General features: G+C 36.7%; 1 protein-coding gene across 1 annotated transcript in view; it reads left to right on the top strand.

Moving 5' to 3' along the window:
• The window catches only part of camta1b (calmodulin binding transcription activator 1b), a 395,800-nt gene that overhangs the window by 5,784 nt on the left and 365,125 nt on the right, over positions 1-24,891 (top strand). Inside the window, 1 exon segment of the mRNA XM_073825386.1 lies at positions 13,502-13,605. Coding sequence (XP_073681487.1) covers positions 13,502-13,605 — 104 coding nt within the window.

The following is a 24,891-nucleotide window of genomic DNA, read 5'->3' as shown; positions in this document are numbered from 1 at the left end:
GTATTTGAGCATTCTCATATCCTCTGTCTTGTTTATGTCTCTGAATGCCTTTGGTAGTCAGTGTTGCATGGATTTGCATGTTGGTTTTATGCGTCCAGGTGTAAGACAATGGTTCAAGCTGGTGTTTGCCTATTTGTGTGCTGTTTATAGGACCTGCTTGTGTTTTATAATTCATGTCAGAAGCATATGTTTTGTTATCACTTCATTTATATTATGCCTCAGAATGTCAGGGTGTTGAAGTGTGTTATGTATATTTGCATATTATCTAGTCCAGGGGTCCCCAAACTTTTTTTCTGAGCGGACCACATAATTTTCTTTTCTTTAATGGGGGGCCGGGTCGGTTTATAAAAGAAAATTCCATGGGCCTACTACTATTATTATTATTTTATAATGATTTTACCTGTATTTTTTAAACCTTTTTAATGCTAGAATAGTTTATTATTTTGTTATTCACCACACAGACAAATTATCTTTTTTTTTTTTTTTCAAAAGATATACAGGTGCATCTCAAATTAGAATGTCATGGAAAAGTTCATTTATTTCAGTAATTCAACTCAAATTGTGAAACTTGTGTATTAAATAAATTTAAAGTAGTTTAAGTAAATTTAAGTAGTTTAAGTCTTTGGTTTTTTTTAATTGTGATGATTTGGCTCACATTTAACAAAAACCCACCAATTCGCTATCTCAACAAATTAGAATATGGTGACATTCCAATCAGCTAGTCAACTCAAAACACCTGCAAATGTTTCCGTCAAGCCGTCAAAATGGTCTCTCAGTTTGGTTAACTAGGCTACACAATCATGGGGAAGACTGCTGATCTGACAGTTGTCTAGAAGACAATCATTGACACCCTTCATAAGGAGGGTAAGCCACAAACATTCATTGCCAAAGAAGCTGGCTGTTTACAGAGATCTGTATCCAAGCATGTTAACAGAAAGTTAAGTGGAAGGAAAAAGTGTAAAAGAAAATGATGCACAACCAACCGAGAGAACCGCAGCCTTGAGAGGCTTGTCAAGCAAAATCGATTCAAGAATTTGGGTGAACTTCACAAGGAATGGACTGAGGCTGGGGTCAAGGCATCAAGAGCCACCACACACAGACGTATCAAGGAATTTGGCTACAGTTGTCGTATTCCTCTTGTTAAGCCACTCCTGAACCACAGACAACGTCATTGGCGTCTTGCCTGGGCTAAGGAGAAGAAGAAATGGACAGTTTCCCAGTGGTCCAAAGTCCTCTTTTCAGATGAGAGCAAGTTTTGTATTTTATTTGGAAATCAAGGTCCTAGAGTCTGGAGGAAGGGTGGAGAAGCTCATAGCTCAAGTTGCTTGAAGTCCAGTGTTAAGTTTCCACAGTCTGTGATGATTGTCCGCTGTGTTTTTTGAATCACACGTCAAATTCCGCCTTCAGCATTTTCAGCGCTTCCACAGACTTTTCAACTGGGAATGGGACCACTGGTTTCTCAGCTGAAAAACTTTGGGTAACTGGGAGATGAGATCTTGCTTTTGCACTTGTCCCACAAGCAGTGCTAGTTTCACCTCAAATGCTATTGAGTCATTTTGTCATCGCTTTGAATTTTCTAGCTGCCTCGTGCATCACCTGTTCGATTGCGATGACACATTACATTGAATGTACCATTCTGTTGGTGAATTTAACAAATAATTAGGCTAAGTTAATAACTAAGTGAAATTTTTGTTCGAAAGCCAACCTTTTATATCAAATACTGACATGATATAAGTAAAACATATTTAAAATTACATTTTAAAATTATGTCTCTGGCATTGTTCAGACTCAGAGGACCAGTCCAAATGTGGGGGCGGGCCGCATTCGGCTCCCGGGCCTTAGTTTGGAGACCCCTGATCTAGTCAATATTTAGATTGCATTTCTGTAGATTGCACATTAATTTTTAAAGCAAAGATAACTATATGTAGATGTGTTATTATTGTAATAATGTTGTATTATTTGGGTATGCTAGAAAACAATCAGACAACCTCTGATTTTATTCTTTTTTTCAAATGAACTTGTTTTTCCTTAAGAATTTTAGTGAATACATCCCTTGGACTTTTACCAGAGAACTGAATGAACAAACAAAAAAGACAAGTGCGAGAGATGCAACTTTCCGAACTCAAACATCAAAACACAGCACCCACACAGAGAGATGACATTAATTCAGCGTTTTAATGTGTAAAAAGCACAGAGAAGCTTTGCATTTTTATAATCTCCTCTCTATAAACAATCTTCATTAGCCAAATGCCAGAGAGCTATCTGGCGAATGATCTATTGAATGGCGCAGATGTGGCTGCTGATGGTGATGAAGGCCCGGAGCCAGTGAAGGAGCTGTAGTATTAAGCAGAACAATAGAGCAATCACTGCTTTGATTGGTATTGATCTTGGAGCGGCCGGGACGAGTGAAATTGAAACTGACCAGTTGGACCCAGATCCCATTTGAATCAGAAAAGGTGGTAAAACAGCGTGCCAAATGATGTCATGGCTCTGGCCGGACACAAGCTTCCTTTAATGGCTTTAGGACGGCACATTATTCTCTGTTAAGAGGAAATGTGAATCATTGTCAGGCCGTTTCCCTGTAGGGGGAAAATAGATTTATCATCCTCCCTTTCGTTCTTTTATCCTCATCTTCCCTTCTTTATGTCCACTCCGTCACTATAGTTTTTATGATGAGGATCATGATCACACAATCATCCTGTCAAAATGCTTTATATGAGTATGATTAGTTGTGATAAAGCATTGCATACAATGTGGTCCAGAGTTGATCAGAATTCAGCCAACATCATGCTGGTGCTAGTGAAACACAAATCAAGCAGAGAGAAAAAAAACAACGAAAAGTGCGTAAAGAAAAGGTATCCTATCATTGTGGCACAAAAGCAAGAGGACACTATCGATTTGAGATCTGTTTTTGTCAGCCCTCTTTATCCCGTCCTAAAACAAGCTTTGCTCTTTTCTCTGAAGTGATGCTTGCTCAAGCTGCCATGACAGATACAGTAAAACAGCTCTTCACCGCCAGGCCCTTTAAAGATGAGCCGTTAAACCCCAGATTAGCACCAAGATTCAGATGTTTTTCTGCCTCAAAGGGGTTCGAGGAGGAGGACCGAAGCTGGAGGTCACGGAGGCCCTCCTTCTCAACTTTTCCTCAGATTCACTGAAGAATCTCTCCACGCCTCCCGCTTTAAAGCGTTCACACCGCAGACTGTCTCTGAACGAGGTCTGGCTCCGAGCTCTGTGACCTTGAGGCGCTTCGGTAGATGCTAAATCAATTTGACTGACATCGTCCAACCCTTCAAGTCATTGCTAATTCAATAGAAATTTTATTGCATGCAGAAAAAGATCTCGCCTCTCATACGCACAGCAGAATGCGATGTTTTATCTGCTGCTGGATTTATAAACTACAGTTGATGTAGGTCTGAGGTTGATGTAGCCTAGAGGAGTCTAAAGTTGTTTTTTAGGGGGTCAAATGGTCAGAAAGAGATTGCGATTTTAAATTTGCTGATGATATAAAACTAGGCAATATTTTGTTGATGTTGAAGTTTAGTAAACCTATTCCTTTCCCCCTTTTTGATTGCTGCTTTCAAACACTTTAATATGTGAAAAAATGTTTTTTTTGTGGCATTGAGCATTGTAGCCAATCACAGAGTCTGATGAGCATGTGAACGAAATGGCCAATCTACTCAATACTGCTCAATATTAAGTTTTCCCTCATCCAACAAGATGTAAATAAAGATTCATTGCACAGTATTGACAAATTCTTAGATTATAATGGCTGTTTTTGCACTCAGTCAGTGAACTCTGAAGTGATTGACAGCATCAGTGATTATAAAAGAAGCGCTTTGCTTGCTTTGTAACCCATTCACTATTTGAATAAAGTTTATTTTTCATGCTATTTGCGGCACACAGTGCAGTTTCTGGAATGACAACCGTATTTAAATGAGGGACTGAATCCGAAAATGCGATGATTAACAGTAATAACCATAGAAACTGGTGTTACTATAAATCTGATATATAAAAATAGATCTGTGCATTAGGTCTTGCAAATTAATAGATTATCTGTTTCTTTTTCATGTGTTTCTTTGTTCTTCAAAGCAGTCTGTTTGTTGTTACAACAACCACAACTTTTTGTAGGAAGATTGCGCTTTTTGTATAATTTATTGGTACTTTTAAGTAAAAAGCGGTCACTGACTAATTGTTTTTTTTTTTTAAGCTGCTGATTTTGCAGAAAAAAAGCATGTACATTGTGACAATAGCTGTTCTATTCAGACCAGGTATTTTTCATCAAACACAGCTGGTAATTGGTAAGGCCACCCTTAGCTTAAAGGAGAAGTTCACTTCCAGAACAAAAATGTACAGATAATTTACTCACCCCTTGTCATCCAAAATGTTCACGTCTTTCTTTCTTCAGTCATAAAGAAACTGTTTTTTTGAGGAAAAAAAAGACAATTTATATACTTTTTAACCTCAAATGCTGTATTCCGGTTCAAGACAGTTAGGGTATATCGAAAAACTCCCATCTCATTTTATCCTTCAAATTCAAAATCATCCTACATTGCTGCAGAAGTACCGACCCAGTGTTTACAAAGTGAACATGCAAAGATGATCAAACACGCTTTACAAAAAAAGGTAAAACAGTGATGTAGGAAGCTTTTGAAGCTTGAGAAGAAAATAAGATGGGAGTTTTTTGACTAACTGTCATGAACTGGAATAGACAGAGTTCACGTAGAGCTAGACAAGATGAGCATTTGATTTTAAAAAGTGTATAAGTTGTTTTTTTTTTTTTTTTTTTTTTTTAAGACAATAACCAATTGTTTTTTTCTAGATAAGACCCTTCTTCCTCTGCATTTAAACTGCATTTTGGAAGTTCAAACTTGGGGGCACCATAGAAGTCCACTATATTGAGAGAAATCCTGAAATGTTTTCCTCAAAAAAACATAATTTCTTTATGACTGAAAAAAGAAAGACATGAGGGTGAGTAAATCATCTGTAAATTTTTGTTCTGGAAGTGCTACAAGAACTTCTCCTTTAATTCATCATCACAGCATGAACTTAAATAATTAAATTAGATGCATACAATCTCTTTGCGATCTGTGTATGCGTCTGTGTTGTTTTTTGTATTACGGTCTTCCCATTTGTGTTGTGTTTGACCAGACACTGTGGGTGTGACTCTCCAATGTCTGAATATTCACCTTTCGTCCCATTGAAATTAGCATATAGATAACTATACCACTGATTTCCATGCAGTGCACAAGTCCCTCGAGAGAGGCGCGGAGGAGGCTTGTAGTATGGAGGTTGGAATGCCAGCTTGGTAAAAGACCATGTCAACCCGCTGCGTTCTCCTTTCTTATGCTGTCTTTCATATCAAAGCCTTGCCTACTTTCACTTGAAAGTCAAAAGACCTCCCTCTCTCCCGGCCTGTCTTCAACTCATGTGGCTAATAAAGCAGTTGAGGGAAGACCATTTGAAGAAAAGTTTACCAGCGCCACTGATGAATTAACATGCAGTCCCATCCCTCTCCCCGCCTGCATGGAACTACTGTGCAATGAGCCCTTATTTCTGTCACATTAATTTTGTTTGAAAAAAATAGAGGAAAAAAGCTTTAAATTTCCCTAGACGCCCCTTAATATCTGTACTGGGAGCTGTAAATGTTGCTTTTCCCAGCATTTTTCAGTCTTTATTATACAAAGTTTTATAATTAACTGACACCTCATCTCACTGGAGGATTTGACTTCTTTTTTCTCGTTTTATATGTATGACATTTTTTATCAAGGTAAAAAAAAAATTAATCAGTTATGAGTAGAATCTATAGTGTGCTGGTTTGCAATTTGCGTTTTTTTTATTATAATCTAAAGTTTCATTTGAGATGCGAACGGCTATGAGATTTGATTTTCTGGAACATTTCTCACGAGACAGATTGCGGTCCTTGGTGAAACATCTCTGTAATATGACAGATGGGCCAAAATCGATCCATTAACAGAGGCGAAGCGAGTGACGTAATTGATCTCCATAACATTTACTCCTTTAGGTGTTTGTTGTCATTGCAGTCGCCCTTATCTCTTCTACAGAAACAGCCCTAGATTTACTTGACCTCCATTCGAGTTTTTCTTGAATCTCCGCTTCTATCAGGATAGCGTAATGCGTTTCCACCAAAGCCTACGTTCTCCAAAATGGGATCAAAAAGCCATGGTCGACACTACAGCGACCCTTGTGCTGGCTCGTGTCTGCCGTATGATGAGGTAGAGAGAAAATCAAATCTGTAAATGTCACCCTCTCCTTATTCAGACAGGCTCCAAATTTGCCTTCTGAAGCAGATTTGCCGCTCTCAGAGCATTTGTCATCGCACCGTTCTTAATTTGAAGAGTTTCTAAAGGAGCGTTGGAAACGTACACCCCGCCACGATCTGAGACAAAACCGCTTACGGCAGGTGAAACGGCGCACCGTGGAAAGTACAGTCTACAAATAAACAAATGCAAACAGAAAATGCCCATCAGAGCTGACAATTTAATAGAAAAAGAGACTGCTTTCATTAAAAAGTGACATTGGGCTGATGAGATGCGGAAAGTTTTTGTGTCCATTCTTGTCTTTTTACACTTTGCAGTGGCGAGGCTCCATCTGTTTCGCGGGCGGCCCATGGACGTGCGCGCTGTAGATGCTTACAGAGTCATTAAAGAAGGCAGATATGCGGTAATCCTCAGAGGGAACATACAGAAGGACAGACCTTCTTTGTGCTTGCCTTGGGTGAACAGAAATGTGGATCTGCAGATTTAGAAGTACAGATCTCATTTTGCACAGTTAGCCTGTTTTGCCATTTAGATCCGTCCGCTCAATTAAAAGGCATTAATTATGAATGCATGCGAGAAATGTCAAAACATTTCAGCAGGCACCTTTGCAGATGATTATTCTTTATAAACCCTGTTTATCGTTTTACCTCTTTAGGATTGTATTGTGCCAAGAGGATTAAAAACTGAGAGGCCCACACACAACGCTTCTGTTAATTTAAAAAACAATCTGTCATTACAGAATTTTAAGAAGTAAATTGGATAAAAAATTAGGAGACTGTTATGTTTTTGATATCAGTGTCACTTTAAAAAACACAAACAACATTGCAGTAATGGGGAAAAACAGATCTTTGTAACTCATGGATAATAATTATTTGTAGTGCAACCTTGTAGATTTTGGCAAACTTTTAATCTCTCTTGTTTTTAAATATAAAAACTTAATGGAAGGTAACGACTGTCATCTTGTGCTGGGTTTTTTTTATATCTGAAAATATTGTAATGTTAAAGGATTAGTTCACATCCATAACAAACATTTACAGATAATGTACTCACCCCCTTGTCATCCAAAGATGTTCATATTTTTCTTTCTTTAGTCGTAAAGAAATTATGTTTTTTTTTATGAGGAAAACATTTCAGGATTTCTCTCCATATAGTGGACTTTTATAGTGCTCCCAAGTCTGAACTTCCAAAAATGCAGTTTAAATGCAGCTTCAAAGGGCTCTAAACGATCCCACCCGAGGAAGAAGGGTCTTATTTAGCGAAACAATTGATAAAAACTCGTTTTTTTTTTCCAGTTCAGGAAAGTTAGGGTATGCCGAAAAACTCCCATTTAGATTTCTTCTCCAACTTCAAAATCATCCTACATCGCTGCATAAGTCCTGACCCAGTGTTTACAAAGTGAGCATGCAAAGAAGATCAAACGTTGAAAAAGAAAACGAGATGGAAGTTTTTTCGACATAACCTCAACGCAGAGACGAGCATTTGAGGTCAGAAAGTATATCAATTATTAATTTGTTTTGAAAATGACAGATCGTTTTGCTAGATAAGACCCTTCTTTCTCAGCTAAGATTGTTTAGAGCCTTTTGAAGCTGCATTTAAACTGCATTTTGGAAGTTCAAACTCAGGGGCACCATTGAAGTCCACTATATGAAGATAATTCCTGAAATGATTTCCTCAAGAAACATAACTTTACGACTGAAGAAAGAAAGACATGGACATCTTGGATGACAAGGGGGTGAGTACATTATCTTTTTTTTTTTTTTTTTTTTTTGGAAGTGAGCTAAAATGTAAGTATTTTAATTAATACTTCTGGTCCTACTTTTTTTATTGTTTTTAAAACTTTAAAACCTTTTGTTCCTTTTAATTTTTGATGCCTTTTCTCATCCATTAATGTGGGAAAATGTTTAAAATATGGACCCCCTATGCATTGTCTGTCATAATGTTCAAAGGTTTAGTTTTAGATGGCCCAATCAGACCTGTGGCATGCATAAAGAAATCTGCAGTATGTCTCAGCTCATTTGTCATGTAAACACTCTCAGTGAAAATAAAGCTGCTTTTCAGTCGCTGCCTTTAGGGCTTTTCTGTCACCATCAGTGTTGTTGTTCTTATTGGGGTCACTTAAAGCCACATGCGGGATCTGTTCAAACATGCTGCTTATTGACAGTGTGAGATCCCACGGTGCCTTTGCGCGCCACTCAGCTGAAGTAACGTTCATCACTTCCTTCAGCCTTGAACGTTCCGTATTAAGTAACCTCCAACGCCTCCTGTCAAAGACTTCAGTCTGTCCGTCAACTCACAGCTGCTGACACGGTGTCTTGAGTCTCTGGAAAATTTAAAAGAGCTCTTTACGGTGAGATAAAGAGTTAAGCTATGATATACCTTTGTATCCCTAGCTTAGACGAGATTCTCTGATGCTTGACATTACTTTGAAGGGCAGGCTTGATAGGTGTTTTTCAAAGATCCTCTCAGATCAAGAGTCGGACATCAGTTAGACAAGGGCCACATGCGGGTGCGCCGCCTTGGCATCTGCGCTGAATGTCGATTGACGTTCGCGTCGAACGTGAATGTGTTTTTTATATGTCAGTAGAGTTTGAAACCGAAGCGATTTATCTTAATACATTCATAATTAATTATGGTGGGCGCGTACGCCCGCGCACACCTATAATTGTTTACATGAGAAGGAGCAAATAGTTGACAGCGCTCTATTCTGTTCTATCCTTCTCTACCACCTACATTCACACATTTATATCTGTGTGAGTATTAGCGGCGTGTTCGTAGCCTTGTTTTGTTTTCCATTTTCTTTGTTGTTAAGCCTTTTTCCCTCAGCTCTGCGTCTCATTGGCTACTCTTGGGAGACGGTCGTGAAAGAGAGAAAGGCAAACGCTTAAGGCAGCGCTTGGCAGACGTCGACTGACTCTGTGATTAAAATTTGCTTCTAAAGCCACAGTCGTCAGAGTCAGCATAATTTAAAAGCCCCTTACTTTGATGCAGAACAATGAGACTAAATGGCAGTCCTCAGAATCGCTCGCTTGTTCTGCCAAAACATGTACTGAGAGGGAAAGAGAGCGACGGAGATGAAGGGAGAGACGAGAAATAACGAATAGGAATAGGAAGGGATATATAGTCTAGTCTTAATTACCCTGTAAATAAGTTTCTCGACGTCTCGTTCCTTTATAATGCATCCCGGCCGAGTTACTTGGAATGAAAAAGAGCCGAACTTTTCAAGAGAGCCTGCTCATTTATTCATTGTCTTATGCGAATGTACTGTGTGTTTTGCTTCTGAATCTTTGCTTTAACTCAAGCATAACAGCCACAGATCTCCCAATTTATAATGTGACACGGTCATTAGATTTCAACGCAACTGTTGTTGTTGAGAGAGATAGAGACGGTGCTGAATAAAAAGGCAAATCACAAATGAGATCTTTTCAAACTCAACAGTTTCTCCTAGACCCCAATGAGTAAAACACCCTGGTAATCTCTGGATTTGCCAAGACGTGAGGTCTGCAATCAAAAGTCAGTGATTTTGATATGAATATTTCTAATTTCTGTGTCATTCATGTTCATCTTATACCTCTATATTCTTCGTTTTAGGACATTTAGGAGAAACATCTGACAGTTCAAAGCTATAAATCTCTTGAGCTGGAAAAAAGCAATTCTTAATACTAAAGGCCCATTCAGAGCAAGAATGATAACTATAAAGATACCATATTAGCCTCCACACCAATTGATTTTAAATGTTCTAGCAGTTTAAAATCCGCTGGATTCTGATTGGCTGTCAGTGTTTTTATCATTCATTAGCTCTGTAAAAAGCGTTCTAAAAGTATTGGTCCTCTTTGTGGTTATTGTTATAATTAGAATGACTATTAAAGGGTTCATGAACTGCCTCTTTTTTATTATTTTGTACTGTTCTCTGAAGCCCACTTATAATGTTATCAAGATTTTCAGATCAAAAAACATAATTTAGAAGTAATTTTCTGTCCTGTTTTGACTTCCCTCATCACAACGCTCCATTTGAATAGGCGTGCTGTGCTGTGATTTTAGGTTAAAAACACATAAATGCTCGGTGCATATCAAACAACCTGTAATAACAGACAAAGCATAATAAGACATTACTGTTGGATTCAATGTAGTTGGTGCACAGCATCGTCTTTTAGTTTAATTCTTTCTGAAAATCGTGTGTCGAATTGTTCTTTGATTGTAAACAAAAATACTAACATTTATTAATGTTGACTTTTATTTTGGCAAAAAGCATGATCATATGTTTTATTATTCTGAAGCTGGTAAGATTTGCCATAATTGTTTTACGCAACTTTTTAACATGACTTTTAAAATTTAACTGAGAATCTAAAATCATGCCAAGATATTTTTCCTCTGATACTTGTTCAATAATCTCATCTGTAATTTTAATGTTCAATGATTCAGTTGCAGGTAATTTTCTTATTAAAAAGCACATGAACTTTGTCTTTTTAGTATTTAAAGTTAAAAAAGAGGCATTAAGCCAAGTTGAAACTTTCTCTAAGTTTCTTGTTAACTTTTCTTCAATTTCCACACAATTCCTACCAGATACGAAGATAATCGTATCATCAGCGACATTTAAAAACTCGTGTCAGAGCACACTTCTGGAAGATCATTAATATAAATACTAAAAACGAAATATAATACTAAAAACAATTGGGCCTAAAATTGTTCCTTAAGGAATTCCTATATCAATATTAAGAGGACCTGACTTAACATTATTAATGAAACACTTTGTTAGCGAATTTTTTAATAAGAATCAAACCATAACACAGATTGTGTTGATATATTATACTTTGTTAATTTTTACTTTAAGAGTTCTGGAATTTACAGGATGTTTTTATACTATAATGACCTCTTACGTGTCAAAAGATCAAGGGAATTTTGATTTCTCAGTTCATGACCCCTTTAAAACGTTATGGTTATCGCCATTGGTTTGAATATGCCGTAAGGCTAGAGCCAAATATAGACAGTTCAGGTTAGTAAGTACAAGTACAGTATCTTACAGTACACTCCTCACACATCTTCTCAAGGGACAATACTATAGAAATGAAATATATATATATATATATATATAAAATAAATGAATATATTTTAGAGTAGTCAATGTGCAGCTTGTATAGCAGTACAGATTTACTGTCCCCTGAAAATTGTTCAACATACAGGCATTATTGTCATTATTGTCTCTTGGACAGGTTGTCTTCAGCAAACTGTTTGCGGGCTTTCTTGTGAGCCAGCTTCAGAAGAGGCTTCCTTCTGGTACGATGCCCATGCAAACTGACTTGTTGCAGTGTGCGCCATATGGTCTGAACACTGATAAGCTAACTTTCTACTTCTGCAACCTTTAAAGAAATGCTGGCAGCACTCATGCATCTGTTTTTTGAAGCCAGGTTCTGCACCTGATGCACAGAACGAATACTCAACTTCGTTGATCGACCCTTGCAAGGCCTGTTCCGAATGGAACCCATCTTGGAAAACCTCTGTATGACCCTGACCACTGTAGTGTAACTCAGTTTCAGGGTTTTACTGAACCTCTAATAACCTTGGCCATCTTTGTGAAGATCAACAATTCTAATTCTCAAATCCTCAAAGTTCTTTGCCTTGAGGTGCCATGTTGAACATCCAGTGGTCAGTATGAGAGATTGCTTAAAGCATCAAATTTTAACTGCTCTAATACAAGATACACAACTTTGTATGGTCCTGTCAAGCATACAAAAACATAAACATGATAAATAGGACATGTGGCTTTGCATGGTTAAACAACATACTGCTATTATCACTTAGGGTGTACTCACTTTTATTGCCAGCTATTTTGACAATAATGGCTGTATGTTGACTTATTTTCAGAGGACAGTGAATCTATACTGCTATACAAGCTGCACATTGACTACTCTAAAAAATAACCAAGTTTCATTATAGTATTGTCCCTTGAGAAGATATACTAAAATAGTTACTGAAATGTGAGGGGTGCACTCACTTTTGTGAGATACTGTAAGTATGTTTACAGCAACTCGGCTGAAAAGTCACTGTAAATGCAGACGTTTGTGGTTTAGTGCCCCTTGTGGCAACTCTGCAGTACTTGAATTGCATGTGACACACTTTGGAACATGACACAATAAGAAACCGAGGAAAGCTAGAAGCCTTGGCATTTAGGTCTTTGCATAGAGTATGTTCAGGTGGAATTGTGTTGTATCTGATCTGCTTTGAATGACCATTTGAAAGACGTCTTGATGCACTTGGGTGTTTTCTGCAGGGAATTGAATTTGTTATGTGGGTTTAAGTTCATGCGCAGGTAAAGCACAAACCATGTGCAGTGGTTCTAGTGTAAGACTATGAACAGAAGAGTGATCTAACCCTCTTCATGTGTCTCTTTCCCTCTGGCTATCTGTTTGTCCTTAAAGCCAGAGTGGGAGTGGTTGCTAAGCAGTGTCTCTATGGACACACGGCTTCATCTCGCTCAGATCTGCGGCGTCTCTTTCACTTCTCTCTCGTCTTTTACCGAGGACACACTCCACAAATCTCAGTCAGTCTCTCATTCTCCTTTTCTTTCAGTCTCTCGCTTTTTTTTTATATTCATAAGCAGGCTCAGCACGCAATATGGAACTACCTTCTCCCACAGGGCTAAACATTGAGTTCCTTAAGAAGCCTGAGCCCTTGATGCAAACGGTTATCAATAACCTTGAAATGCTTTTGCTCCGTTGCCCAATTTTGTTGTTATGTATTTGAGCAGGCACTCTGGCATGATAAGGGAGAGGGAGAGAAGGAACGGGAGCATTTTTAAAAAAAACTCAATGAAAACAAAATCACGACATTTCTGGATGAAAGCCTTTTGCACGCCTTGTGCTCCAAATATGTTCCCTTTCATTTCACAGTAACATCTTAAGTTTTTTTTTTTTTTTTTTTTTTCTTCATTGCTTTCTGAGTGCTCCCCCTTTGAGGTCTCATGCCTGGTTTATAGTTTTATATTTCTAAAAAGGTTGTCACAGCAATTTGCAAACGTAACACCTGGGCATGGAAGTTTCCTTAAAGGAGTCCCTTGAGCAATAGTGACATTGAATTCAAACAACTCAGTAATTTACAAAGAAATGATTGGATCTTTGTTTAAAAGGAACAGCTCCCGGTGTTTTAGACCCTGGAGAGCACCACAGCTTTGTTTTAATAATCCCGCTCACGCTCCATATTAATTCATCTTTTTGTGTCGTTCACAGATGAACATGGACATTTGAAAATCTACCTGCCCAAGAAGCTTCTGGAATGCCTTCCCAAATGCTCCTCCCTGCCCAAGGAGAGACATCGCTGGAACACCAACGAGGTAAGAAACTTCCAACTGTAGCTCTGACTCTTTTTGTTTTACAGGAGCTTGCTCTTTTGTTTGTCCCGAAGTCATAATGCAATGATTTACAGTACAATGACATTTTAATGTGTTTATTGAATGCTTATTTTGTGCACATTGAATTGTTGGTTATTTTTGGTTGTTTTATTTCATTTCTAAACTTTCAATTTCTAGATTTGGTGACAGAAGTATATCAAATTCATCATTGCAGTCAGCAAACAACTATACTATACTATACTATACTATTCTATTCTACTAATATTTAGTTATTTATTATATGAAAGGTATAATCTCATAAATTCTCATATCAGGGTGTTTCCTCTGAGAAGACAAGTGATTGGATGAGCAAATTCGTAGTGCCAAAATAAAACGATGCAAATGTTACAAAATTTTTTTTCTAAAAAAACACTGTCTAACAGCAATGCCAGCATGTAAATTTAGAGCAATAGACTGCATCTCTCTCGCCTCCCCTGAGCCCATTGAGTTTTAACAGAGGCCCTGAAGCGTGCGGTGAGTTTTGTGGGGGGTATTTGAGAATGAACGAAGAGACACGTGAGTGAAGGCAATGCCTTCATCGCGATATGATTGGATATGACTGGTGATGATTAGCTGTGATTGGTTCATGCAGTAAATCCCGCCTCTGCCTCAGTCTGAATGAACAATATTATGGTGTTAATGGGAAGACTAATAAAAAAAAAGTAAGGGAAGCCCATTTCTGTTACTGAATAAAAACTAAAATTGTGACTTATCTCCCAGTTCTAAGAAATTTCTCAGAATTATGTCAAGTCAAGTCAAGATTATTTATACAGCGCTTTTTACAATACAAGTTGTGTCAAAGCAACCTTACAGTATTAAAATAATAAAATAAAATAAATAATAAGTCAATAATAATGCAAGAGTTTCATATTGCAACAAAGTCAAATTGGAGAGCACTCATTTGGTTCCCATGGCCGTTTGGGGGGGGTATAAACTATGAGATATAAACTCACATTTGCGAGTTATAAAATCAGAATTGTGAGATATAAACTCAATTCTAACAAATAAAGTCAGAATTGTGAGAAATTGCAAGAAAAAAAACTGAATTGCGAGATACTAAGTCGCAATTGCGACAAAAAAGTCAGAATTGCAAGTTTATAATATTTAAAGTTTCAATTCTGACTTTATTTCTCGCAATTCTGACTTTATATCCCGTAATTCTGACTTTATAACTTGCAGTTGTGTGTTTATATCTCACAGTTCTGAGAAAAAAAAATCAGAATTGCGAGATACAAAGCTGCATTTGCGAAAAAAAGTCGGAATTGTGAGTTTATATTATTTAAAGTCGCAATTCTGACTTTATTTCTCGCAATTCTTAGTTTATATCTCACAATTCTGACTTTATAACTTACAGTTGTGCGTTTATATCTCACAGTTTTGAGAAAAAAAGTCAGAATTGCGAGTTTATATAATGCAATTCTGAAAAAAAAGTCGGAATTGCGAGATAAGTTGCAATTACCTTTTCGATTTTTTTTTTTTAAATTCAGTGATGGAAACGAGCTTCCATAATAAATCCTTTGTTCTATTATGGCCTAAAAACAGTTTTTAGTGAGTAATCAGCTTGGTCAAATTTAAGGTAAATCTTTTTGTCTGTGACCAATATTTACTGAGCTTTGACTGATGATCTGAAAAAAAAAATTGTTAAAAGTTAACTATTAAAAAGAATAGCTTAACAGTGGTTCAGAAATGAAAAGATATTGTTTGAATTGTTACTACCTTGAGTTATTATTTTAGACTAACTAAAGATTCATACTTTAATAAATAAATAAATAGAATATTAATTACATTGTTAATGTAATAATATAAAATAGAATTGAGTTGTTGTTTTCCTCTCTTTTTCTGATAATATAGGTAATGTTTATTAAACCAAGAAAATCATTCTTATTCATCAGTCTTTTTTATTTGCATAATATAATACAATATGTAATATTGTATTATGTGAGAATCTTTGAGATTATAATTTCCATATAATATACTAATCATTTTGCAAAGGTTTGTCTTTTAATTATCAGTTTCCACCAAAAAAGGTTATTTTTATAGAAAACAGACTGTTTTGTTGACTTCCACATTGCGGTGTTTTGATTTGCTCTGTAAATCTGTGTCAGTTTTATCTAACAGTTGGACTCGTATACAAAGTGTATCTGCATTGCTTTGAACTTTGTCTTCCTGGCCCGAAGGCGTTCTGACATTCAGAGACAAACAAACACACTCAGCAGAGATTAGGGAAGCCTGTTTGGACCGATTCCACAACACACCTAAAGTCTGACACAGCCTCCTACCGTCTCGCTCTCTGCTAAAGTATAACACCACTTGAACATGCACCAGTTCGGTTTTCATTTTTCTAAAATCGGAGACCTGGTCTCAAGTGGGTAAGTTAACATATTGCACGTTGCTGCCTGATATACTGTGGACTCTGCCAACTTTACAGAGATGAGATTTGTATTGAGCCGTTCTGAATTTCTGAAGGAATACCATTACATGATGTATTAAGGGTTTGAAATTCTTGTTAAAGGAATAGCTGACACGTCTCGTTACCATAGGTTAATATAACATTGCATTTCTTTGCCTATAATGTTGGAAGAAGGCTAAACCGTGGAGCTTTTTTTCACCAGGTTGTCTGAGGATTACAAAAGACAAACTTTCCTTTCATTTTCTAGCCCTGCCTTGAATTTTTTATCATGACAGAGGTGGCACAGAAGCTGCTACAGATGACTTGGGATGATGCATGCCATGACCTTTCAAAATATTTCAGATTCATCTCCATTTCAAAACGGCTATAACTTATGAGAGACGAAGCCGCTGATGTCTCGCACGTATACGTTTATTTACGATAATAGTTGAAAGTGCGGTTTGATCCGGGGAATGCAGATGTATTTCCTTTGTGTTGTAGCTGAAGAAGTGATGGTGCAGAGAGGTTGATACTTCTCTCTCTCTCTCTGTGTTTCATTTGTGCGTCCTCCGTGTTGGGAAGCCAGCAGTGTGACTGTCCCTCTGTGCTTTCTGTCAAAGCCTCCGCGCTCCCTTTCTCTCAACTTGCAAAGAGTTATAAAGTTTCCCAACTGTTTTTAAAGATTGTTTCACCCTCCCCAGCAACTCTTTATAGTTCTTTTTTTAGATTCGGGCCACTGTAGAGGAAAATAATCTGACCCCATGCTGATGCAAACTAACTGGCCTCAAAGAAAAGTCATGAGCGGTTCTTGAGCGATAGCTATTTGTTTCACATCAAATAAAGTATTACATGTGAATAGAAAAGGACTTTTTTAAAATTGCATTTTTGGCCTTTTGTCACTGAGAACAAAGTAGAAAGAGGACAGGACGTGATAGGGAGAAAGCAGGAACATGATTGGTAAGTGGCCAGTGCTGAAAGAGCCAAAACATAACCTGTTCTTAATACACTTACTGGTTTTATTATGAACATTGCTAACACTTTACAATAAGGTTAATTTTTTTTTTAACGTTAGTACAATGCATTACACTATTTATTCATCTTTGTTAATATTAGTTAATAAAAGTCGTTTATTGTTTATTTCATGTTCGTTCAGTGCATTAGTTAATGTTAACAAACACAACGTGTGATTTTAATAATGCATTAGTAAATGCTGAATTTAACATTAAGTTAAGATTAAATAATGCTATAGAAGTATTGTTTATTCTTAGTTAATGTAAGCTTATGTTGACTAATGAACCTTATTGTAAAATGTTACCAATGTCATAAACTAACAAATTATTTTAGTGTTATTTACATACTATTATGGTATTAATATTTTAATAAAAAATATTTTGTTTTGTTTAAATCATAATTTTGTGTTTTTGTCATTTTGTTTGTTTTTTAAAATATTTCTGTTTACTTTTATTAGAGTAATTTTTGTACTTCATTTTAAGTTAGCTGCTAACACTTTATTTTATTTTATTTTATTTTATTTTATTTTATTTTATTTTATTTTATTTTATTTTATTTTATTTTATTTTATTTTATTTCATTTTACAAAAATGATTGAATAAATTTTTTAACCATAACAGCACTATTAACAATGAACAATTTTGAAGCTTTTTTTTATTGGAGTTTTAGTAATTTTTGTACTTCATTTTATTTAAGTTAGCTGCTAACACTTTATTTTTATTTTTTTAATTTTTTTTAATTTTTTTTTTACAAAAACGATTGAATAAATTTTTTAACCATAACAACACTATTAACAATGAACAATTTTGAAGCTTTTTTTTAATTAGAGTTTTAGTAATTTTTGTACTTCATTTTAAGTTAGCTGCTAACACTTTTTATTTTTATTTTATTTTATTTTACAAAAACGATTTAATATATTTTTTAACCATAACAACTATTAACAATGAACAATTTTGAAGCTTTTTCTTGATCTAGGTTAATGTTTTATAAATATAGTTTTATTCATCTTTGTTCATAATACATACAACTTTACAAATTTACTTTTAAAATGCAGTATTTCAGCTAGAAACTAACATTAACCGAGAATAATGGTGTGAAAGTATGTTGTTATTTCATGTTAGGCATCAAAATACTAAAGTATTAAACTTTACTTTAAAGTGTTACCGAAAAAGTTTTATTTTTGCAATATCGAAACCACTTTTTGCAATTCTTATTGAATATCCTGTTTTACTTTAGAAATGCATTACTTTACTAACATAAATGGGTTACGAAGGTTGTTTCATGTTCATTTTAACCCCTCATAATTTATGATTGCATGGAAGATAGAATGGATGCTCGTTTCTACCATCCGTGATTACCTGTCCCTCAAGAGCCACTGTTTGTGGTGAACATGCACTCAGGAAATATTAACTCCAGGAGCATTAGCCAAATCTGACATATTCGTGACTGTAGCAACTCGCTCCCAATTTCGCATCCTCACAGGATGAGGAACTTGTTACTGTCAGTAGCGCTATTGCTTTCACTGTTCCTGTCGTTGTCCAGGCTAAACATATCTGACGGTTTAAACAAACACGGAGCACATAGAGCACAGATTGGAGAACAGGTATTACAAAAAAAGACTGAAGGACAGACAATGCGGACAGGCGAAGAAAGATGGGAGGATGTAGCTCTCCCTGCAGATGGAGACATTGTGTGGCCGTTGTTGAAGCTCAGCTACTTTTGGAGGCTGTTAGGAGCAGAAAGTCTCCCTAGTGACACACACAGCTCTTAATGAGAACGAGTTCCTAAACAGCCCCGACTTTCTCCTCCTTCAGCTCCAGTGTCAGACTGAATGCCATGCTCCCAACGACCAGCGGTGAGGTATAATGAGGCCTCTAGCAGGGCCGAATGAGACATCAGGTCATACAAACAAGCACAGCTCATGTCCGAGCCTGTGTTTTTCTGCATGCATTGGATATTTCACACATATACGGCATGATTTCTTGGATTGGGAGCTGGGAAGAGCATCTGGTGTTCACCAGTCACTCCGTGTAACATCCCATCCCATCCTATCTCTCACTTTTCCTTATGGGAAATGACCCTTATTGAAGGTAATGACACAGACGTCTGTTCGGTTGAAAAATACTTGTAGCCGAATGACCACATTAAAGCAGGAAACCGACAGTATGTTGGAAAGGAGGGGAAAACATCAAAACGATAATGGTGTTGTAATGAACACAAGAAGAGGGTGAACGCTGGGGGACGGCAAAAAGTCAATTCCTGTCTTTATCTCTTTTTCTCTCGCTCTGTCTCTCACCGTCGGTTGCTTTACACCCCCTGCTGTTAATTTTAAATACCTAGACAAAGCGTGTGTGTGCGTGTGTGCGTGTGCTTGATAGCTCTCCTATACTATACCGCACACCGCTGGGAGTCCTACAGTGTATCTAGAGAAGCTTTGTTATTACCGAACAAGAATATTATGCCTAAAAACCATCTGCAGAAAATTTCCAAGCAATCACGACGCAAAGTGAAGTTGGGGCAGGTTTCAAGAATAATCTCTTTGCAGCTCCTCTCTGATTCGATCAGGAAAGGACGATTGAAATGCTGAATAGGCGGATAAACGCCTTCGCAAGCTGACTGTCCTTGCTCTGAACGAGCCCAAAGTTCACATTCCCAGCTGAATGTCGCACGAAGACGCGCCGTTACATTCTGAAGCATGCTTCGCTAAATGATTTTGTCTGAAAGCAATTTAGATGAATTCTCATGGCTAAATATGCAGCTAATACAGCGTGGGTATTACTTATTGACAAAGTGTCCTTCAGCCTAGGCGTTTTTTTTCCCTGTCAAGCACACCTCTCCAAAAAAAAAAAAAAAAAGCAGAAACTGAGAATGAGAGATGTGCAAGGGGTTTTGTCATTGTTTGACCAATCTAAGCTCTTTGTTAGACCTTCTTCCACCTTCAGCGAAACAATTCCCCCGGATAAAGGAGGGTGTACAAAATCACAATGCCGTGTGTACCGAATGTAGGGGCAAACAGCGAGGATGGGTACGGAGCTTACATGCTGATCTGGTAAGCTGAAGACTGAATTGTATTACCTTGACTCAATGACAAAATCCCCATATTTTGTAGACTTTGCAAACGCAGAAGCCCACGAGTTTGCTCTTTATGATGTAGATCGCTGGGACCGATCTCTGTTTGAGCCAGAGGAAGGGCTTTGATATCGCCAAAAGATTCATAAGTCGCTCCCAACAGCAGGGATGAAAAACCTGTCAAGGTGAACAATATTCTCTCATTTTAGCACACTGAAATGTCTTGAGTAGCCTTGGCCATTGGCGATAGCGAATGCCCCTTAACACACTTACACAGATGCTGTGTCTGCGCCATTCCACCATAATCTGCCCCAGATGACAAACTGCGCATCTAAAAGTTTTAAGCAGCACGGAAAAGTGCTGCTGCGTGCGAGTCCTTGTCCCCTGTCACGATTGTTTTATTTTAAATCTCTCAGTTTCTCCCTCTTGCATTTTTTTTTTGCTGTGTGTGTGCTCTTGATCGAGATATTGGCATCACGGATCCAGCTTTACCCCTGTGGTAAGTGCCAGAAAAGTGGTTACCCTGCCTTAATCTTAGCTGGCACTGCCCCACTCCTCCGGGTCCCTTTTCTTTTCCGGTCTGCCTAAGTTTCTCCACACATAATCAAAGGAAGCAGATGCTACTAGTCAAACCTTACCCTACAGGGAACGCTGGGAAATTTAGTTTGTGTTTGTATAAGCGCACCTTTGGCTTCTGTGGAGTGGAGGGGTCTCTTGTCGCCCAAACAAGGCAAGTTTTACCACTTCACTTTCCATTATAACAAATAATGTAGTTTTAGCCACATCTGTTGCGTTTTTGACCTTTTTGGACTTGTTCTGACAAGGAAAGGATCTGCAACCTGGACTTTCTGCTGCATGATTGTTTTTCAGAGTCTCAAGAGGCTTGAACTCGGTGTGTTTTACATACGCAGTTATAATCAAGCGATGGTGGGATTTTGTGTAGTTTAGCTGCAGTCTCCATCTGTCTGCATATGTTATTCATTGTCCATATTTTTGATGTTTTAGTGCATTTAAGAGAATGTTCACAACAAGACTTTAAGTATTTAACTAGCACTACTGTTCATATGTTTGGGGTTGGTATGATTTTTAGGGGTTCAAGAGCGTAGCACTAAAACCCTACTGTAATTGTTAGACATCCAAAGAATCAGCAATCTGCATGTAAAACAGATTAAAAACATAAATCGTAGAGACTTGAAACTTGGAGGGATGGTAGTACTCACACCACAGACAACATCACCTTGTCTCAATCGGCCTGACGGGGGCACTACAGTGATCAAAAGTACAAAATCGTTCTTAACTCCTAATTTTTCAGTCGCAGGCTCAAGTGTGCTCAAGTCTTATGTCCTTGGAATGCTTGGCTCACGCTGGACAAAACAAATGCCTCAGATTTGACTGTGAGCCTGCAAAATTTTCAGATATTTTAGATTTTTAGAAAAACATACTTTTGCGAACTAGTCCTAGGTCTTTGCCCGATCGTAACCAGACCAGTGCAGTAAGATTCTTTGGAGAGCGAATATCATTAATTATCAAACGAAGCTGAACTTTCGACTCACCATTACAAAGCGATGCCAAAATGTTCGAAAGGGGCAGGACCACTTTTAGTAAAATGCATATTTTACTAACTCCTGAATGGAATGAGATATCCTCGCCAAACTCAGAACACGTATGCAAGAGCTCAATCTGAGGTCAACCATTTGTCCTTTCAACATGAAAATCAATGTGCACAATCTTGGTCCAAAGAGCTACATGTGTCCATAAGGACATTTGCGTATCTCAAAGAACATTGATATGATATTCATATCATATGATATGATATTCATATCATATGACAGAACTCCTCCTTCCGGACAACTTTGCCTTTAGAACCACTGTTGTCAATCAAATTGTTTGTCAAATGTTAGAGAAGATGTAAAAAAAAAATATACTTTTGTGAACTAGTCCTAGGTTTTTTGCTCAATCTAAAACAAAAAACACTGCAGTACAATTCTCTGGACTCTCTAGGTCAATAATTATCAAAATAATGTTGACATTTAGGCTTTGGGAAGCTATAACGGAGTCATTTAGAAAAGGGGCCTGTCTAAATTTCTTCAAAATCCTAAGTCTAAGTCTAAACGAAAACTAAAAACTTCACAAAACCTGGTGAGCACATGCGACAGGTAATTCTAAACAAGCATGCAAAGTTTTAAGGAGATTGGACCACAGCTGGCACTATAACAGTTATCACCATTAAAAATATATAATATTTCTATGGTGAATTGGTTTTTACCAAAAATGATTAAATCATTGATTTAAAACTTGCTAAATAATGTCTGTTTTCATATGTGCTACTCAAATGCTTTACAAATGAACTTGAATTGGAATATTTAGGACTTTTTTTTTCTTTTGAGTTCATGAAACTGACACATTGTAAATAGTCGGAATTGTTTTGCTGTTTTGAGTTTAATGAACTAGTTATGGTTTCACTACTGAGAATATTTAAATTGAGATTAAATTATATTTTAAAATGAATGTACAGTATGAGTTGGCTTACTCAACTGTTTCTTAAGTATTCAAAAATTATGCTTATTTACTTTCAGATTTGCCCTGCACATTTGTTTGAATTGGGTAAAGTTTATTGCACAGGTGTATCTGTCACCAGTGTTGGCTCTGCAAATGGCGATCAGTTTATATGCCCTTAGTTTTTGTGTAAGACCGTGAATAAGTCTGAATGATTATGCCACATCTGCACAAACAGACTTTGCCCTTATTTTTCTCCTGGTCCAGGCATTACTCTGACATGTGGTCGTCTGCTGGCGTAATCAGGCTTGTTAAAAAGAATCCACCGGATCCCCTCCGGAGTGGGTTTAGCCATGTCCCGCTATCCCGGGGATTACAGCTTCCTTGAAAGGATTAGCACAATGCTGATTAGTTTGATTTCATTCTCCAAGCCAGAAAAAAGCCAGCCCTCTTGATGTTTATGAGATTTATTTTAATACATTTCCTCTTGTGGAAACAAATTATGCAGACTTTTTCTTTTCCTTTTTTTGGGGGGGAATCTGTCAATACAGGCAGAAGCTTGCGTTCTCTCGCTCTCGTTCTAGCAAAGCTCCCTGATTAGTAGAAATGAAGAGGCAAAAAAACAACAACATTTATTTCCTCTTCGCGTCTGGGACGGGGAACGCTCCGCCCCTGTCGTGGTAATTAAAGATGACTCCGTGCAGGCAAATGTTTGAGGAAATGGAGGCTGAGTCGCTGAGGAGGCGATGGGGGAAAAAAGGAAAGGTCACGCTGCTTTGTTTTTGCAAACGGGGAGGCTTTGGGCTGTAAGGAGCTGATTTGTGAAGGTGCCTGGATCATGATCGGAATAGTAATTCGGGGAGAGGCTGCTGTCAATCTGTGGTGTAGGTGCATCTGTAGGTGCATGAAGGAATGCAGAGAGATGCTAGCGAGCGTGCGCTGACCGGTGCAGAGAATTGCAAAATGCTCCAGGCATCTCTCTCTTTTTTATTTATTTTTGTGTGTGTGTATGTACAGTACATGGCCAAAACAGCAGAACAAGCAGCAGTATGCTTTTAGTTAGGATTCACATTATGAGAGTGAAACCTGATGGGATGTTTAAAGTCAACATGAAATTAAAACTGACCCAATTTCCTTTCTTTATACACTATTTAATATTTATTATTATATATTTTTTGTTTGGGATTCTCAAAATCAGTGTTAAAAAAAAAAAAAAAAAAAAAAATATATATATATATATATATATATATATATATTTTATATTAATATAATGTCAAATATTTATGTAAATATTTAAATAAATATTTTACACAAACAAATAAATAATATACAAATATCTAAATATTTACTTTAGTATAAATATTAAATGTTTAGTCTAAATTGATATATTGCTTTTGTTTAGGATTAGTGGTAAATATTTAAATTTTTATTTTTTAAAAATAATTTTAAATGATAATTGTGTTAAATATAGAAAAATCATATGTATTTTTAAATACATGTATTACATTTATATATTTCTCATGTTTCACATTGTCAAGGTTAATGTTAAATATTTAAAAATATTTTAAATTATAGAATTTTACATTAGTTAATATTATATTATAATATATAATAATAAATATAAATATTTAAAAAGTAATTAACATGAATATAAATAGAATATATAAATATGTAAAGAAAAAACAAAAATATATAAATATGTAAAGATTTAACTTAAATTACATATTTAAAAATAAATATTTAAATATCTATCTAAATTGATATATTGCTTTTGTTTAGAATTTGGAATTTTAAATATATATATAAAAAAATTAAAGATAATTTTTAAATGATATATGGTTTTTGTTTGGGATTCTTAAAGGTGCCATAGAATGCATTGAGAGAATATTTTAAATTGTTCTCTGATATCTACATAGAAGGTATTTGGCATAGGAAAGGGCAAAAAATCTCCAGAAATGGTTTTACAGGTCCATTTACAACCCTAGAATTTGCCCCTAGAATGAAATGCTCTGTTATTTGGAAGCTTCATGAATATTAATGAGCTCTGCTCTGATTGGCTGTTTCACAGAGCTCAATAGCTCCCACAAGGATAAAAATATATATTTAATTAGGAGCTCTAGCCGCTTTTAATATGCGGTTTGTTGAATCTGCCGTTTTGAATCGCGGATACTTTAGTTTCATTACTGTGATCGCATGTGATATATCGCATACGATTATATAAGAAGGAGGAAACGATGGTGTTTGAGACTCATGGTATGTCATGT

The sequence above is a fragment of the Garra rufa genome, chromosome 20 (assembly GCF_049309525.1).
Source record: "Garra rufa chromosome 20, GarRuf1.0, whole genome shotgun sequence".
Lineage (NCBI taxonomy): Eukaryota > Metazoa > Chordata > Actinopteri > Cypriniformes > Cyprinidae > Garra > Garra rufa.
The sequence above is the reverse complement of the archived record's forward strand: the minus strand, read 5'-3'. Positions and strand labels throughout refer to the sequence as shown.